This window comes from Podarcis cretensis (genome assembly GCF_951804945.1).
Source record: "Podarcis cretensis genome assembly, chromosome: 16".
Classification (NCBI taxonomy): Eukaryota; Metazoa; Chordata; class Lepidosauria; order Squamata; family Lacertidae; genus Podarcis; species Podarcis cretensis.
This window is the reverse complement of record NC_137186.1, coordinates 40061055-40080562: the sequence shown is the minus strand read 5'-3', so window position 1 is coordinate 40080562 and position 19508 is coordinate 40061055. Positions and strand designations below refer to the sequence as shown.

Below are 19508 nucleotides of genomic sequence, written 5' to 3'. Positions count from 1 at the left end.
GTCACAGTGTATCACAACCTAGTCAGTCATGGTAAGTGAAATGAGCCAACTTCCCCTGAGCTATTCTAAAATCAACAAATTACATGGCTGAGAAGGCAACAAAAATACGCCAGTGTGTTTCCATTAGATTCCATATATATATATATATATATATATATATATATATATATATATCACATCCTAGAGATTACCCAGCCTTTTAGTAATTTAGCTTTCCCCAGGCAACTTCCTTCACACAACACAGGATAATCTATCTCTTGACAGACTAACCTGTTTCAAAAACTCAGGCAGTCCATTACAATATCAGACCCTTACAAAGATGACAATGAAATGTCCATACAATAACTTGGTGAGACTAGACGTTATTACACCCATTTGACAGATGGAGAAAATAATCTGGAACCACGCCATACATTTAAAGCACTATTCTACCACTTAAACTGTCATGGCTTCCCCACCCCAAAGAATCCTGGGAACTATAGTTTGTTAAGGGCGCTGAGAGTTGTAAGGAGTACCCTAAGCTCAGCAGTTCCCAGAGTTCCCTTGGAAGAAGGATTTATTGTTAACCACTCTGGGAACTGTAGCTCTGTTGGGGGAATAAGGGTGTTGGGAAAGATGGAGGGCACAAGGAGAAGGGGACGACAGAGGACAAGATGGTTGGATAGTGTTCTTGAAGCTACCAGCATGAGTTTGACCAAACTGCAGGAGGCAGTGGAAGGCAGGAGTGCCTGGCGTGCTCTGGTCCATGGGGTCAAAAAGAGTCGGACACAACTAAATGACTAAACAACAACAACAACAAACGATCAGACTACTGGGGGGTGTCTCACTACAGGGGCAAAAGTCTAATCATAGTCCTTTCCGTACTTTTGCGAGTAACCTTTCACCACACATCTTGCTTTGTAGCACTCAACTTCACCTTCTGCCCCCTGCTTTACCTTGAATACCCATTTCCTTGTAATAGTGTGTGGTGCTCCCAAATGCATGTGGGGACATGCAGTAGCCACTGCAGTGTATTTGGGAAGGCCAGCATCTCTCAGCATGCACCTAGTCATCTCCATAAGAGAACTGAACTTTCCCTCAGCAGCTGAGTTCTGTTATGGAGTGTCACTAACACTCTTTACACATGTAATCCCTTCCTTTTCCAGGAGGGTTTGAATGTGGTATGTATTAAACTCATCCCTGTGGTCACTGACGAAAGTTGTGGGTTTCCTCTGAAACTTGTTGCTCTCCATGGCAAGGTATTTTCTGAACATCTCCACTGTTTCGCTTTTCTCATTGAGAAAATACACAGCACAGTATCTTGAGAAATCAAATAGTAAGATTAGAATATACGTCTTTTCTTTAGGGAGGAAACCAGTGGCATAGCATTGGGGGGCAGCGGGGCTATGGCCCCGGGTGCACAATTTTGAGGGGGGACGAACCAGGTGCCACCACACAGGTGCTGGCTTCTGTGTGGATACCCATCCTGCCCAGGAATGACCTGGTGGGCCCCATTCCCAATTCCCTATCCGTCCCTTCCTGCTGCCAGGGGTCTCTGGGCCCCGGTTCCAGCCTGGCCTTGCTGCCATGTCCTCGCTGAATGGAGGGAGGCGGGCAAGGGGTGACCCCCGTGTAGGCTGGCACTTCTCTCCCTGGGTGTTGGGGGGGGGATTTGCCCGTGAAGGGCCGCATCAACCAACCGGCCTCCCCCCTGTGCAGGTTGGCAGGCGGTGCAGTGTGGCCCCGCTTGGCAGGGGGTTGATCTGATGGTGACTGCGGCAAGGGCTAGGCTGCCCAGCAGGTGCAGGCACCTCCAGCATGTGTGCACCCCAGGCTCCAGCAAACCACATTATGCTGCTGGAGGGCACTCCCTGGATCCCATACAACACTGTAGACTACATCAAGCACTCTGGCGCTTTTCTGTACATGGAGGAAAAGAATGCTTAACACTTTCTTCAGTGATGCAACTTAGAAACTTTATTGTGGCTGATGAACTCTGGGCTACCTTCACCCCTCTTACAAGCTCCTTGTGTTACAATTCCACAATGGCTTTGATCTCTCTGTTACCAGATCTTCTATGCCAAAGTTCTGGATCTGCTTCATGCTTCTGGCATGAATGTGCCCCATTTGCAGACTGGGGTTCTGAAAGATTAGTATCATATACACCATCAATCAAACATGCTTCAGCATATAATTCACCATCTCTGGCTGCCCCATCAACTTTTCCCTTTTCTTGCGAGGAATCCTATTCGGAATAAGGGAATTTTCCTTAAAAAAGGGATACGTTGACAGCTATGATCTCTGGTCACCTGGCATTTTACATTTTCAAATTGTACAGAGAAAGCTATTCTGCCCAAAATGGACACAATAATCATGTTGCAATTCAACTGTAGGACATACAGAACTGGTTCCACAGGAGACACTCAGTGAAAACTAAACCTTAATAAAGAAATGGCAGCAGCAAAAAAATCTAGCAGTGTCCATCACTCTGGACAATATTTAGATACTCAGATGGTTCACACTAAGACAGGTGAAACAGCTGCTCAAATCCAAAAGGCATTTGGATTCACAAGCAAGTGCTCTCACTGTGCCTGGGTGAGAGATTTATTTAGATTAAAGCTTGAATCCAAAAAGGACAGTAGCAGTCACGTGAAAGACTTCCTATCCATTATTGAAAAGCTAGAACATACTTAATACAAACTGGATGATACATTCCATTATCCCCCTAACTAAAAATCTGGCTTCTAAGCACCTTTTCCATTGGTTGAAATTGTTTTCAGTAAGCTTAGGTAAATTGGGGCTTTCCTCTGCAATGGAACTCTTGCTATCCATCTTAAAATAAAAAATGAAATATTTTTAAAATAAAAAAAGAAATATTTTTCAAAAAGAACACTAGAAAAAAATGGAAAAACCATCACAAAATCCAAAAACCCCAAAATAAATAGCCTTTTCCCTACTTCCTAGGTTGCATAGGAAGGGTTTTTCTCTGGTGCTGTGAGGCTAAGAAAAAAAATCTCTCTTTTGCAGTTTAAAACTCAAGCCTCAAAATCCATTCAAAAGCTGAAAAACTATTTAATATATCTGGAAATTATTCCTAAACTGGGCCCATAACCTTATGATGGAATTAGTAAGAGGATATATTACTTATATTCAATCCTGTACAGACCCATGTATGCTTTTTGCACTCTTCAAGGGGGTAGAGGGCGGTGATCTGCTTGACACAGCTGAACAGTAAAGGTTCAATACCTTTTCCCTGCGTTTCATTTATCTGCCCAAGGATGGGACTTAATACACTGTTACTGGGGCACGTCTGCTCCAGCTGCTGCAAGTAACAGTATCACTAAGGTTTTATGCACTATTTGCTAAAAGTGGGACTTGCTTCAGAATAAACATGTATAGGATCAAACTGTTAGTAATCTTTTACATTAAAGGGTGCAGGTTGAGTGGAATCCAGTCCATGAAAGATTATTTCACATTTATAGCCCTGAGAGGCTCTCAAGAGTGGTTTCTAAGAGATTCTCAAAATAAAATTGCCCTCAAATATAGTACACTGACAGAAATAACAATGTGTCGAAATGGATCCAATATTATTCAGGCAGCATTTTCAGCAGCTCTACCAAACATCAGCTCTCATCAACCCGTTAACTGCCCATGGTGGAAGAAGCCTTCAGGCTTCTCCAGGCAACCTATTCATTGAGTTTCCATCCTGATTTGCTTGCACAAAGCTCATGCAGAGGTTAGATTAGACCAGGTCTTTATTCAGCATGAATTCTGATTTGTCTGTGAAGAGGATATGAACGTTAATCCTACAACCCTAATTTGCTTGCAGGGTCTTATGTCTTCCCATTAGTACACTTTCTAATTTAGATTAAAGCAGCAATTGGAGGGTGAATGTAACTATCATAATGTGCAATTACAAGTCTGTACATATACCGGGACAGGCTGTTTGTTGTTGGATAATTTGCTATTTCGATGTTGTTACTGTAATCTGAATAATAAATAAATAAATAAATAAAATCTTGCACTGCAGGGGGTTGGGCTAGATGACCCTCGGGGTCCCTTCCAAGTCTGCGATTCTGTAATATAAACAAGAGGGCGGAAGGCCCTCGCTGGCGCCCTCCCTTGGCCGGACAATCTAGCAGCAGCGAGGAATGTCCTACCTCGGCCCCCGTCGCTTCCCCCATAAGCTGCGCCAAGCACGCGGATTGGCCTCGCGGGGCCGCCGTCCGCTTTCCTTTCCTCTCCTCCCCGCCCAATCAACGCGCGCCTCGCAGCCAGGCGCCGCCCCGTCGCCCCCTCGAGGGCCGCCATCCCCCCCCCGCCCCCCGCAGGCCGTACGTGGCATCGGGCCGCGTCTCCGACCTATGAGCGAGGGCCCCGTGCGCCGGAAGGGGCGGGGCGTGGGCCGGAAGCTGCCCCTCCGCCGAAGCCCATTTGCTGTGCGGGCTTGGCAGGCGCCGGAGCGCAGCGCGCGAGCCCGTCGGCCCTCTTCTTCCCCCTCCCCTCGCCTGGCCTCGCTCGCTTCCAGCCTCCGCCGCCATGTCGCCGGTGCGGGCGGTGCTGGCGCTGCTGGCCGCGCTCTCGGCCCCGGCGGCCGGCTACTTCGTCAGCATCGACGCGCACGCCGAGGAGTGTTTCCTGGAGCGGGTCCCGTCCGGCACCAAGATGGGCCTCATCTTCGAAGTGGCCGAGGGAGGCTTCCTCGACATCGACGTGGAGGCGAGTCTGTCTGGCGGGGCGGCGGCGGGGGGGGGGGTCGTGCGGGGCGCGGCGAAGAGGAGCCTGTGGCGCCCCCCCCCGCCGCCCGGGGGCCTGGGCTCGCTTTGTGCCGGGGCTTAGCCTCGCTGGCATTCTCTCCCGCCCCGCTCCCATTAGCACGAGGGGTTTACGCTAGAGGAGGCACTAGAACAAGCTCTCTCTCTCTAAAGGAGAGAGCTTGTTTATGCAGCTGTGTCCTTTTGCTCAGCAGCTCAAGTTTTACGCATTTTAGAGTGCTCTCTTTTGAAAGAGCAAAAAAGGGGGGGGGGGTTGAGTCAGTTTTAAACTTACTACACAGAAACCCATTCCTTCACTAGTACAAGTGCCACATAATACTCGTTCCGCATTCGTAATTACTTGGCAGCACCAGCACTTGGGAACTCCCTGCCTATTGAGATCAAGCAGGCAAGCTCACTGTACTCTTTTGGGCGCCTGCTAAGATCATTTCTGTTTAGGCAACATTTAGGGATTATGAAAACGGTAGTGTGCAGGTATTGCAGTGGGGTACAGGTTCCTCTTGCCTGCTGTTAGAAGAGGACCTGTACAAGGAGGTAAGTTGAAGTCGGCTGCCCTGGGCGGTGTGAGCCATGAGAAGGTGAAGAAGAGGGCTTATGAAATCCCCCCTTCGTGGGGGTTGGAAGGGTCTGGCCCTGGCTTATGTCAGGGCATACATAGGGAGCAGCTGCCCCTAAATGATGCGCTCCACATGATCTGTACTATAGCTCCCCGTCTTCCCAAACATTGGCTGTGCTGGCTGAGGCTGACAGGAGTTTTAGTTCGAAACGTCTAGAGGTCAACAGGTTGGGGAAAGTTGATAGAGAGTAGATTTATGTGTCCTTTAATCACGTGCAGACTGCAGAGTGAATTCCTCTCACCAGAAGAGTGTTGATGGCTTTGGAGCAGAGGATTATCAGTCCTTGAATATGTAAAGTGAATACGTAAAGTGCAGCATATGTTAAAAGAGAAGGCCTGCAGGTTCAGGCCAAAGGGGGCACCAACCCACCACCTCATCTCAACCCCCCCCCCCCAAACAGGGTATTTTTGGAAAGCCCAGCAGAAAGAGCACCCAGAGAGAGAATAATAATAGAATTGTAGAGTTGGAAGAGACCCTTAGGGTCATCTAGTTCAACCCCCAAGGGGTGTGTACAGCTAGGGAAGGACTGTTTTAGATCAGAGGGTGTAAGTCTGAGATAGCCTTGAGCCTTAAGTGTGCCTGTTTCTGTGTACCTTTTCTCTCTCTCACTCCAGGGTTTAAGCATCAAATGTGGAGGTTGGCTCTGATGAATGGAGGGAGGGGGTAGTGGACAGCTTGGAAAGAGAGGGCTCTGGGTGTCTTTCTCTTAATGTTATTGTTTATTATACTCTTGAAGTGCTTTTCCAACTTAGAATTGGACACAGAAAATATAAAAGGCTGAAAATCCAGAGTTGAATCCCTCTAGTCATAGAGGCTTGGTGGAAATCAGCAAAATGCCTGGCTGTATTTGGAATGGGAGGGGTTTTCAGCTAGAGGGAGAGACTGAGGAAGAACAATAGAGGATTTTACAGTACAGTGGTGCCCTGCAAGACGAACGCCTCGCAAGACGGAAAACCCGCTAGACGAAAGAGTTTTCCGTTTTGGAGGTGCTTCGCAAAACGAATTTCCCTATGGGCTTGATTCACAAGACGAAAATGTCTTGCGAGTTCCTGCGGGGTTTTTCCCCTTTTTTCCTCCTTTTCCTAAGCCCTAAGCCGCTTATCAGCTGATCCGCTAAAAGCCGCTAATAGCGCTAATTCGCTAAGCTGTCAATGGGCTTGCTTCGCAAGACGAAAAAACCGCTATACGAAGAGCCTCACAGAACGGATTAATTTCGTCTTGCGAGGCACCACTGTACAGTGGTACCTCGGGTAAAGAACTTAATTCGTTCCGGAGGTCCGTTCTTAACCTGAAACTGTTCTTAACCTGAGGTACCACTTTAGCTAATGGGGCCTCCTGCTGCCGTACGATTTCTGTCTCATCCTGAAGCAAAGTTCTTAACCCAAGGTACTATTTCTGGGTTAGCGGAGCCTGTAACCTGAAGTGTCTGTAACCCGAGGTACCACTGTACTGTGTGAATGAAGTTAAACAAAAATTTGTGGGCAAAGGAGGACCAGAGTTTTGAGAGAAGTGCTTCACTCTCTGGATGTGTTCCCTTTGATTCTAAAGTACAGCTGAGCAGTTAGAAGATGGTACTTAAAGTTTACTAACTCTAACTTGGCTGGTTTGTGTGGAAACACTTGGCTATGAAATTAGTGTCAACTTACTTCAGTACAAAAGGCAACATGTAGCACAGGATTTATTTAAATAATATTTTACTGAGATTGGCCCAGGTGACAAAATGAGTCTCCCAAAAGTTGAGTCTTTCCCCTCTGTGACCACTGCAGTCATTCCTGCACTGAACTTCTCTTTCATAATTCATAGTGCGGGGGAGCCTTAGCTAATCAGAGGAGGTGGGATGGAGTGGGGCTGGATGAGAAAATGGTTGTGAAGTGAGGGTGAGCGAGGAGACCTTCTGCAAACTCCTAACTTACTATGCTGTGCATGTCACCAGGATACAAATGTTTGCTTATGCACACTGTACTAGGTTACTACATGGGGGGTGGGGAAAGAAAAGGTTTTATTGTGAAGTGGAACTGTGGAAGGATGTGATGGTTAGCCAGTAGGAGCATATTGAAGGTAGGGCATGGAGACGTGTCTGTTGGCATTGGGTGTGTGGTTGTAGTTATGTTGTAACCCTGTATTAGGTGGTTAGTTGATTTGACAAAATGTGTCTGGGGTAAAATGGAAACTAAACACTAACTGCTGTTGAAGGCATTGGAGCAACCATGGTGTGCCAAGCTACTTGAAGGACAGTGGTACCTTGGGTTACAGATGTTTCAGGTAACAGACTCCGCTAGCCCAGAAATAGTACCTCGGGTTAAGAACTTTGCTTCAGGATGAGAACAGAAATCGTGCGGCAGCGGCACGGCAGCAGCGGGAGGCCCCATTAGCTAAAGTGGTACCTCAGGTTAAGAACCGACCTCCGGAACGAATTAAGTTCTTAACCTGAGGTACCACTGTACTGTATTCCATCAGATCAAATTACACAATGCTCCCTGGCTTTTGTTTGTGCCGGTGTAGTTGCAGAAAGCAACTCAGACAGGCACACTGGCCCTCAAAGGCTTTGAATTTGAAACCCTCCCCATCATTCTAAACACAGTTTGCTCCCCCCCTTGCATTCTTAAAAGAATTCCACATTGGTGGAGAAATAGGTGCACTGATAAACGCATGTAGCTGTGTGAAGCAGTAGAATGGACAAGGTTGCTGCAGTTGGGGTTTTCATGTTTGTAAGCTTCCCTATCTTTTAGTTTAGTTTAAAGGAAATTAGCACAGTAGTGAGTAGGTTGGGCTAAAGGCTTAATTCCTGTTGTGTTAGTTTTAATTTGCTGGGAGGTGCTTTTTTAATAAAAAGATTTATTGTTTTCATATATAAAACAAAAATGAACCCTCACCCCCCCCCCCTGCTGCCCTGAGTACAGTTTATGATAAGCAAAACAATAGAGGAGGGAGTGTGTGTATTTTAATGTGGAGGAACATTTAAAAATGGCATCACTCACCCACAGCCAGAAGTGGCATTGTTTGTTCTCCCTCCTTTTTCTTCTGCTACATGAGTAGATAAGATCTGTTGCTCATGTGGTGAAGCAAGCTCAGAGTCGGAGGATAGACTGAACATGATGCAATGCCCTGGGTAAGAAAGGCCTGGAGAGAAATGCTTCTCTGGTGCCTACTGCAGGGTACTTCATCAAGCACAGGTAAGATCCTTGTGTTCAGTGCTACCGGTTGCACAACAACTCCACATGAGATGTAGAGCAAATAAGTAAAAATTAAACGTTGGTTGGAAGTTAAAATTTGGAAGATGTCAGCTGAGGCAGCAACAAATGCTCGATTTGCCCTTGTGGTTTGTCACTTCATTTGTACGATGTGTCAGCCAATTACTCCCCAAGGCTTATGTAATTTATTGATGTGAATGATGCATAAGGTGGTAAAAAGTGAAGATTTTCCTTCTTGTTTCCAGATAATGGGGCCTGATAACAAAGTCATCTACAAAGGAGACAGAGAGTCCAATGGAAAATACACCTTTGCTGCTCATATGGATGGAACATACAAGTTTTGCTTCAGCAACAAAATGTCCACCATGACTCCAAAGATAGTGATGTTCACTATTGACATTGGTGAAGCTCCAAAGGGGCAAGATATGGAGACGGAAGGTGAGGGCGAATCCCGGAAACAAAATGGCACCTTTCACCCATGTTCTCCTCCTATATGTTATCGTCCTTCCCCAGCATCTCTGTTTTCCAAATATTGTTTTATGGGCTTCAGAATTCCAAACACATTCTCTCCTGAATTTAAATTCTTCATAATATAACTTATTAGCTCTTTTTGCTATGAGATGGACATGGATCAGGGAAATATAAGGGATATTTAATAAAATGATCTCTTTCCCCCCCGCATCAGTTTGAAAAAGAAATACGTGTAATCTTGTGGCTTGAAGTCCCTAAAAGGGGATGTCTTAGAATTGTACATAATTCTTCAGCTTTCTGCAGAGCAGTGCTCTAAAGACTAGTTGGTGCCAGAACATTTGAGTCAGGTAGCTGGTAGCTTTTCTCCCACCTCTCACAGTGGTTTCTTCATACCTCTCTCCCTGTGACATTTGCAGCCTTACCTTCATCCCTTATTTCGCCCATCGTGTGTTTTGATGTATTTACCTTTGCTTACTAGACTTGCTCAGCATCTTCCTGTATATTTGTTCATTTCTCATGCTTTTTTTTAGGTGGTGGAGATAACTGGGATGGTATGTGCAATGCTTTTAAGAAGCTTGCCAGTTCTCCTGCCTTGCTTCTCATAATTTGCTACATAATCTGCTAATGCCTATTGGGGCCACTCTTTGTGTGACTTCCTGCTAATATGCAATGATTACCACAACGGTATTGCACTCAGGTCTGAGTGCGAACAGCTCCTGCCACTTTGAAGTCCTTAAACCATTAAGATCCAAATTGCTACTGTAGGCTTTTTTCTCTTTCCTATCCCCATTCCCTATCTGAACAGCAGTCTTCTCTAATACCAAATCTGGAACTGCTTTTAAAACTGGTTTCTCATTCAGTTGCGGAGGATTCTGTTTGAGAAATGCAAGTATAAACACTCAGACCAAGTTGCATGGTTTGGATCATGACCGTGGTTCTCAGCTGTGAGGTAGGCTGGCCTAAGGAGGTGTGGCTAATTGTCAAGAAAGGTGCACACTCCTATACTTTTTCTCTCTTCTGCCCTCACATCCTGTTATTTTGTATGTCTCTTGAGGAGGCCATTGAGCCTTCACCCCAGCTTTAAAACTTCATAGTTTCCTCCTTGTCCTTCATGCCATTACTGGTCTCCTGCTGTCAGTGTTAAGGACAAAAACTGCAAGGATGGCTATTGGCTGGGCCCTTTTGTGCTGTCCCAGCTATTACTACCAGTAGCCTGAGTATCCACACACAAAACTCTTGACAGATTGAAATCATTTTGAGAGGGAGATCGTTGTCTGAAGACCACCACTTAACACGCATGTGTGGGTGTTGGCATGTTTAAAAGTGTGCTTAAGAGTGGTCTTACTAATAGGGCATCCATATTGCATTACTTGTGTGATTTGCCTTGGACCTGAAGGTCTTGATGTAAAGTTTGAGGGCTTCCTTTGTATTTCCCATTGTTCTTCTCTCACTTTATACCAGTTTATACCTCTAGAAAGAATTCTGCCTTTTTGTGCTAACTAAACACCAGGAAGGCAAAGTGATTCATGCCAGTATTTCTCAAAGTGGATTAACTAAGCTGCTGGGTGTGAGAAGAGTGTGTTTCTGTGTGAGTGAGAGGGAGGGAAGTTCTCTCTGTTAAAGTTTTTCACTCCCTAACAGAGATTCTGTTTGAATGGGATTCTACAAAACTACAAAGTCACCAGGTACTGTATTTCTGTTCAAGGTTGTTGGCTTGCTCATTGAAATCTCTGCACCTGTCCTGTTCTCACTCCCAGCATTAAGCTTCTGTGAAATAGTTTTGTAAGTTTGCTTTCCAGGCATAGTTTGCGTGAGACACCCCCCCCCTTGCTGAAGCTAAGGAGATCTGGGTCTGGTCAGTGGCAGGATGTGAGGTTGCTTGGGAACCCCATATGTGAGTTGCCTTGACTTCTCTTGTTGGGAAAAGAGCAGGATATAAATGTAGTAGGTTTCAAGTAGAACTGCTTTTCATTCCCTTGTCACACTTCAGCAGGCAAAGTCTGCTTGGCAAATGGTTCTTTCAGTGATCAAATAAATGCTTAGGTCCTTGAATCGAGATGCCTCTTCTCCAGTTTGCCAGGAGGGGTGGTGGTCCCATGACGTGGCCCCATCTCCCTGGCCATAAAGGGACCCAACTGTAGATGAAGGGAATTGCTTTAAGGCTGAGATTAGATGAGAGAGGAGGCCACACCGGGTTCCAAGCAGCTGTCAGGACAGGGATCAGAGATAACAGGCACCACTGGAGCAGTGATGATGCAGCAGAGCCGCTCTTCAAAGGGACATGCTGCTGAGCAAGACCCCTTTCTGCATCACCCTAAAAACACAGCAATTAAAAGGGCAATCCTAACCATGTCTATTCAGAAGTAAGTCCTATTGAATTTACTGGGTCTTAATACACCTAGGATTGCAGCCTGACAGCCAGTTCAGTAGAATAGTGGAAGGGGACTTTTACCCCCTACAAGCCCCAGAGAATAAGAGATTAGTTTGAGTAGGAAGAAAAGACTAAGCAGTAAACCCCACAGAAATCTGGAGTCCCTAAGATGGTTGGATGGCACCTTGTATGCCTCTTTATGGCAGCTCCTGCAGCCAAGCTGGTGCCAAACGTCTTGTTCTGCTTTCCTTTGGACCATATCAGCAATGCCGAGAGAGGGTCTTGTAATCTGGGCAGGCCAGGAGCTCCAGACACATTGCCCAGGCTTGCACCCTGGAGAGGTCAATTCCCGTGCTGCTAATGCAGCAGTTTGACTTCATCCCTGAAGGTGCACTCCATTGTCTCTTGAGAGAGACAGGCAGATGCCAACCAACTACAGAATATAAGTTAATGCAGTCATATGTGACTTATAGAACAGAACTCTGTATGTATAACAAAGTTATTTACCTTGCTACGAAAGCAGTACTTGTTCATCTAACTTGCCCAAGGTAACTGGAAGTTGGAATGAATATCCAGGTAAAGGGAATTTTTGTGCCTGGTTAAAAAACATCAACCCTTCCCCAAGATGTGCAGTTGTTGGCTGTGAAGACTTCAGCCTTATATGCCACTGTTGCTGGGTTTTGTTGCTTACATCACAAATCTGATGTCTTGTGATCCATCTGCAGCTCATCAGAACAAGCTAGAAGAGATGATTAATGAATTAGCGGTGGCCATGACCGCTGTCAAGCATGAACAGGAATACATGGAAGTCCGTGAAAGGATACACCGAGCAAGTAAGTGGTTTTGGTTGGCATGTGCCGGTTTCCTGCATTGCCATCTAGCAAAGCCTTCCATTCCTTGTGGCAGGGGAATTTAGTGGGCTAGTGGAAGGGTAGCAGATTGCTGCCTCTCCTTTGTCAATCTGCACTTGGTAGAAAGCTGCTCTCTAGAAAATTATCCAAGGGGCTTTAGAAGCCTGTGCTTCCCCTCCACATCCACAATAGAACTGCAGGCTATAAGAGTTACTATCATCATCATCATCAAACCTTTTATTTACATCACATCCAAACATCCAAAACAAATCACTACAGAATTACCACTTCCCCAATGGCACAAAACATTTGCTAAAAGAAAGGAGGCAGAGCAGTCTGTCGTCACATCTCTAGGTCTCCAGGGAGATCAGGTGTCTGCAGTGTATTTTGACGACAAAAAACCAAATAGAGATATTTAGCCACTAACTTGGTGAGCTCCTGATCATTCCCCAGTAATAGAAAATGTATGACCTCCAACTCTGGTTTCCATTTGGGGATGCAGAGTTGATCTAGAAATTGCTGACGGAGATCAGCATGCAGTTTACAATTAAGAACCATATATGTAAGGGTTTCCACCAGGTGGTCTTCACATGGGCAAGTTCTTTCTCCTTCCATCCTGCCTGAGAACCTTCCCCAAATAAGAGTTACTAGCTTCCTATCAACACAGCTGATTTATATGGTGCATCAAAGTGCTTCATACTCATTATCACTTAATGAGCCCCAACTTTCTGTCTTTCTCCATGTTGAATACATTTGGGAAGGCCAAGAAAGTGACTTGTCTTCCTGCTCCCCACCACAGAAATCAGAAATCGGGAGAATCAAAACTGTATTTAAAAGAACACTAAAGACTTGAGTTCTTTGGCAGACTTTTAACAACAACTGCAATGTGGCAGAGACTTTGGATACTTTGGAGGATTTTAATGTGGAGAAATTATAATATGCAGTTGGACTTAGATATACTAAGGACCCACAGAGGGGAGGAGGGAAGTCCTAAGATGCAGAAGAATCTTGTTTAATTTCTGAATATTAATATGTTAAGTTTGAGATTTATTTTGTAAAACTAATAAAAATCATTTTTAAAAGTTCATGGAAGAGAGATATTTAAATCAATTAAATTTATTAATTGTACCTTAGTAGTCTCTTAGACACTGCTTGCCACTAACTTTCTTCATGCTGCTTCTTAAATGCTGGCATGTTTTTAGAAAAGAGAAAACTTGAAACCTTTTTTGAGAATCCTGTAAAACAAATTGCATAAAACATGGTTGTACTCCCAGGGCACATTTGGGTGTTATTACTTCCTTTGCATCAATAATTATTTCCCCCTGTTTTGCATCACTTAACACTGTTTTTCCAATGTAAGGGCGAGTATCATTCTCAAAGCAGCACTTTAGAAAATGACAATGTATTTACCAAGAACTATACATTCAAAATAAAGTAGCCAGCCATATTGGAGAAGGAGCTGGCACCTGATGTTGCAACACTAATCAATAGAAGCAAAGACCCATAATTTTCATGATTTAATATGTGTTTATTAGCATCTTGTAGAAAGGCAAGGAAGTTTGGGCCACTCCTATTTCTTGGAATGTTCCATGGCCTGGGTGCCCAGAAGGCCTAACCTTCTGTACCCGCCTGCTGTACCTCAGCTGGCAGGTTGGAAACACAGAACAGGGTTTCAGCTGATGATCCGCGCATGCAGGGTGGGTTTGTATGGGAGGAGGTGATGCTTTGTTTCTCTAGGCTTCAGTGTGTTTAGCTTCTTTTCATTCCTGTATTTTAATCAAGTGTGTTTTTTCCTCCTTTTTTTCACTAGTTAACGACAACACAAATAGCAGAGTGGTCCTCTGGTCATTCTTTGAAGCTCTTGTACTAGTTGCCATGACACTGGGACAAATCTACTATCTGAAGAGGTTTTTTGAAGTCCGGAGAGTTGTTTAATCAAACTTTCCCCCCTTGGCCTCTCTCTCCAGTGATCCCAGATTCTCCATTCACTTCGACAAAACAACTTGGTCACAAAATTCACTTAGTTTTCTTTATCCCTACGTTCTGCACTATAAAACGTGTGTTTTCAGTTTCTTCTTAGCTTAATTTTATATATCTATGTATCTATAGATACCCTCTCTAGGGAAACATGGGCTGAGAGTTGTACATTGAAATTGGTAAACTTTGTTTCTCACAAGCCAAAGTGAGTTCAACGAAATTGCAAAAGTTTGTTTTTAAACCAGCGCTATTGATCAAGTGAAAATTTTCCTTGATTGTTTTCTGTCTCCCTTTTTTTTGTAATAGAATACTGTTTTTGTGTAAGGGAAATGGCACAAGGTCCTAAAAAACCTTTTAAATGCCTGTGGGGGAGACACTTTTTAATTTGATCAGAGGATTTCCTCTCCGCTTTACCCAGGAGTGGAATTGTGGCATGCGGACAAGCCTGACAGTACTGTCAAGAAAGCATGCCAAGAAAGAAATGGGCATGTTGGTGTTCAAACATACTGAAACCAGTGGATTGCTCTACTAGGGGGTGCTTAGGTGGCATCTATAAGGTCTCCTGTACTCCTTCTGTAATTACACTGGCTTGGTCCTGAGGTTCTTAATTAAAGATATGAAAATACAACACAGTTCTTGCCAGTTAACCATGTGTTCTTGTGTGCAAATTTATGAACAGGCAGCCATTTAGGGGGGACTTAGCTACATCTTTTCCTTTTCGCTTACAATCCAAAGCTGCTCCTGTGTTTGGCACTGTTGTAGAACTAGTATCCAGGATGTTGGTTCCTGATGCCAAAGGGTTTTAACAGTGGTGATGGGCGGGCTGGGAGGCGGTGGAAGGGAGGTTATTACCGTGCTACACATCCGATACATGAAAGAAGCAGCAGCTATGCTGCTGTGTGGTCACAACACCACTAGGACTGCAACCCCCTTTCCTATAATGAAGACTCCTGTGCCTTTTATGTAGCGGGGAGAAATGAAACGGGTGCTGTTTCCCTGCTGCAAGTGCATCTTCCCAAGAGGCTTTTGCGCATTTAATAGCAGCACATAGAAATTTAGCAGGTGCAGCTCCTGTTACTGCAGCTCCATGATAAAGTGTACCTGTTGAGGTTTTCCTTTTTTGCACTGCTGTTAAAGGAACAGGAGCCTCACTCAGGAAAGGAGTTGGCACTCCCAATTAGGCTGTATTGAAATAATTTTGTTCCTCTCTTTTAAACACACATCAACTTCAGTTTTTGTACCAGCTATTTTTCTTCTTGCTGTCTGGATGATGGGTTTAAAAATCACCATGTCTGTCTCTGGGAGCGGGGTGCTGATCCAAGATTATGTTGTGGCTGATGTATATTGAACTGATGTATATTGGTTGTAATTTTGGGGGTGGGTGGGGTTGGGTTCTTTTCAAGAGTGGGGGAAGCATTCTATCGGTAATGCATAAGAGTTTTGTACCAAATTTAATTTAATTAAAATTTGTTACAAGTTTTCATGGTTCAAGTAAATCTTTTCAGCCTCAGCTAGACACTTAGCAGCTGTCCTTCAAAGGGGTGGCTCTCCCCCCCCCCTCAGTGCAGCTGTTGTATGCCAACCCTTGTGTGAGACAAGTTGAATTCTAATGAGAAGATGTACATTTAAAAGTTCTTGATATATGGCCAGATTCGATAAATAAAACACCTTCTTTAAAAAAACAAACCTACAGCCTGATGCTTGCTTTGCGTCTTTAAGGAGCAATTCTACTATTTATTTCTTTGTTTTACTGTTTGTTAGCAGCTGCATGTTAAGAGCTTTGTGGGATTATGATAAAAAGCTTACCCAATAACTTCTCATTTAAAGTATTTCCATTCCCAGAGAATTTAACATAATCTGATGCTTTTTAAGTCTCCCGCTGCAATTTTTATTTATGAGAGAATTTAATCCGTTTTCCATTACTTTCTATGGGAAAGCGTGCCTTGGTTTAAGAACGCTTTGATTTAAGACCGGACTCCAGAACGGATTAACCAAGGAACCACAGTAAGGCATTATTTAATGGTACTAAGAGCCATTATAAAATTGGTGAATTAATTGAAAGGTAAAAAATTGCTTAGAAACATAAAGAGTAGCTTCCTATTTAAAAGGTCAGTCTATTGACGCTTATATAGTGGGACCTTGGTTTAAGAACAGCTTTGTTTATGAACAACTTGGATTAAGAACGCTGCAAACCTGGAAGTAGGTGTTTTGGTTTGTGAACTTTGCCTTGCATGCAGAACATGTTTCGCTTCCTGTTGAGTGTGTTCCATTTGTAAATTGAGTCCCCTGCTGCTATGGGAAAGCACGTCTTGGTTTAAGAACGCTTTGGTTTAAGAACGGACTTCCGGAACGGATTAAGTTCGAAAACCAAGGTACAACTGTATATTGAAATAAGTGTGTTGAATCAAAAGTCTTAACAAAACATCCTTAAACAATGAAAAGGCAACAATCATTTCATTTCCTACACCCTTTATTTTACACTTGGCCAGGAAAATAGGGGGTACTCAACTTGGCTGGGAAACAAGAGCATGTATATATTTTCCTTTGTTTTACTTAATGTAAGGTGTAAGGTGGAGGTCAAGGGAGGGACAGGGACAAACCTGATACTCAGGTTTCACCAGAAAAACCTCCCAGTTTGTGACACAAATGAGAAGAAGAGAAAGGGATGCTACTTACAGCTTGCCCAATGTCGTCCACAGAAAGACCCCCCCCCGCCATCTGCCACGATCAATCCATTTGTTTCTAAGGTGCTTGGTGGCTCTCTTTTTCTGTTTGCTGCGGGGGGCTTAAGGATATCACTACCCTTCCTTCCGCATTCTGTGAATTAAGTAGGGCATGGATTTGCAAGCATTTGTAACTTCTGCCACATAATTTTCAGGTGGAACTCAAATTGGGAGAGAAAAGGGTAAATGCAGCCTGCTCTTTCCATGTGGGTGGCACATTTCGTGGTGCATGCAAGTTTAATGGTGGGCCATAACATTAAAGGCAGGCGCGTTGGGGACCTGTCTGGCCTAAGTGGGGAAAGGAACCATCAAATTCGCTTATAAAACCTCTCTGGCATGGGAGCACATGAATTCCAGAGCCATGGACACATTGGGCACATGAATGCTTCACAGTTGTTTTTCTGCGGAATGCACATTTGGAAATATGCCCAGTTGACTGCAAAAAGCACATACTTACTTGTTTCCAAAGGAGTGCTAAAATAAATTAACAAGTCCTCAAAGGCAGGCCTGTTCCAGTCCCCACCTCAGATAGTCTCAATCCTTGATTTCCAAGGGGGATGTAGCATTTCAAAGACGGCAGGGCAAATGTGTTCCTGAGCATATGCAGAATCCTTTTCCTCTGGTGAGGTGTGGGGAACCTTTAGCCACCCCAGCTCTTGCTAGACTGCAACTCCTCTCAGCTCCAGCAAGCAGGAGTTCAGCAACATCTGGAGGGCCAGAGGTTCCCCACACCTGAGCTAGAGACTGTGCAGGTATCTGTGGATTCTGGAGTCCCAGAATTCGCCTTAGGTATATATTTTTCCATGGATGTTAGTGACTTCACCTGCCTGATGCTGCATAGGAGGTGATGACCTAGGATGAGATGGCTAGCAGGTACTCATGCTACGGCCTGCCTGACTTGCTTGCACAGTAAACGGGAGACGACTACTCAGTGTGTAATCTGATCACAGTGAAGAACGGGAGCAACTTCCCCAAATCTCTTGCTAAGCAGCAAAACTCTGTATTGCTGGGTCTGCCTGCTGGCAAATATAACATTGAATCACAATGGTACAAAATAACTCAGCAAGTTGACATTTATCAAGAGTTAAACAAAGGTTAGTATACTAAATATTATTTCCAATTCTAGGTAGTTTGCTATTGGAGAAATACCATATATGATTATAAAAATCTAAAGCAAAAATTATTTTAAATTATGATTTCATTTCTAGATCAGACAGACAAGATTTCTTCTTCTATATATTTCTTTATCATATACACACAAAGCTTCTATTTTTAAACAGGAAATATTTTTGTAACCTAAGGTCTATTATACAAATCCATACAAATGTTCATTTTGTTACAGTTCTCTTAAGTTGTATACAAATTATAAAGATTTCAAGTTTTTTAATGTTCTGCCATGAGTCTATCATTTACTAAATTCGCGAGTTTTGCCATTACTGCATATTCTGATTGTTTCTCTTTCCATGCATCTATTCCAGGACCACAAACTTGACATGAGCCAACAGTGTGACGCGGCAGCTAAAAAAGCCAATGCAATTCTGAGCTGCATCAATAGGAGTATAGCATCTAGATCAAGGGAAGTAATAGTGCCACTGTATTCTGCTCTGGTCAGACCTCACCTGGAGTACTGTGTCCATTTCTGGGCACCACAGTTCAAGAAGGACACTGACAAACTGGAACGTGTCCAGAGGAGGGCAACCAAAATGGTCAAAGGCCTGGAAACGATGCCTTATGAGGAACGGCTAAGGGAGCTGGGCATGTTTAGCCTGGAGAAGAGGAGGTTAAGGGGTGATATGATAGCCATGTTCAAATATATAAAAGGATGTCACATAGAGGAGGGAGAAAGGCTGTTTTCTGCTGCTCCAGAGAAGCGGACACGGAGCAATGGTTCCAAACTACAAGAAAGAAGATTCCACCTACACATTAGGAAGAACTTCCTGACAGTAAGAGCTGTTCGGCAGTGGAATGTGCTGCCAAGGAGTGTGGTGGAGTCTCCTTCTTTGGAGGTCTTTAAGCAGAGGCTTGACAACCATATGTCAGGAGTGCTCTGATGGTGTTTCCTGCTTGGCAGGGGGTTGGACTCGATGGCCCTTGTGGTCTCTTCCAACTCTAGGATTCTATGATTCTATATGTTAGCCAACACCACTCTGACTGCTGTGGTCATATAACTAAATAGTTTCACTGACGATTTCCACAATACAGTAGCTGAAGGAGTCATTCCCAATGACATAGTTTTGGGGTCCAATGCAAATTTAGTTGTTTTTTTTTTTTACATTTTTTCATTTCGAAATGAACTTTCCTCCAAAACTTTTGGGTCTTTTCACAGCCATTCGTACTTCTGGCTCTGTTCTGGTCTCTGAATGGAAGAATGGTTCGTATCCCACTACTGACACCCGTGTCTGTTGACAATGAGCTGTGGATTCCAGAGTTTTGCAGGAATGGGTAACTCAGCAGGATTTTAAAGGAAACAAACTGTGATCCCACGGAGCTGTTCTCGCTCAGCGCTGACGCGGAACTCAAGTTCCGCAGTTCTGTTTCCCGGAAGGGCCGCTT

The 19508-nt window shown here is 44.3% G+C and overlaps 1 protein-coding gene across 2 annotated transcripts; it reads left to right on the top strand.

Moving 5' to 3' along the window:
• Positions 1 to 4494: 4494 nt before the first annotated feature.
• Positions 4495 to 15918, top strand: TMED2 (transmembrane p24 trafficking protein 2). Of its 2 annotated transcripts, XM_079957248.1 has the most exons (5): positions 4495 to 4698; positions 8808 to 9000; positions 9564 to 9584; positions 12130 to 12237; positions 14066 to 15918. In XM_079957248.1, exons 1-5 carry the CDS (start codon positions 4519 to 4521, stop codon positions 14188 to 14190), a joined length of 627 nt encoding a protein of 208 aa, XP_079813374.1. In that variant the 5' UTR covers positions 4495 to 4518; the 3' UTR covers positions 14191 to 15918. The 2 variants fall into 2 exon arrangements, with proteins under 2 accessions (XP_079813374.1, XP_079813375.1); XM_079957249.1 differs by lacking the exon at positions 9564 to 9584 and having other exon boundaries at positions 4496 to 4698.
• Positions 15919 to 19508: the final 3590 nt, after the last annotated feature.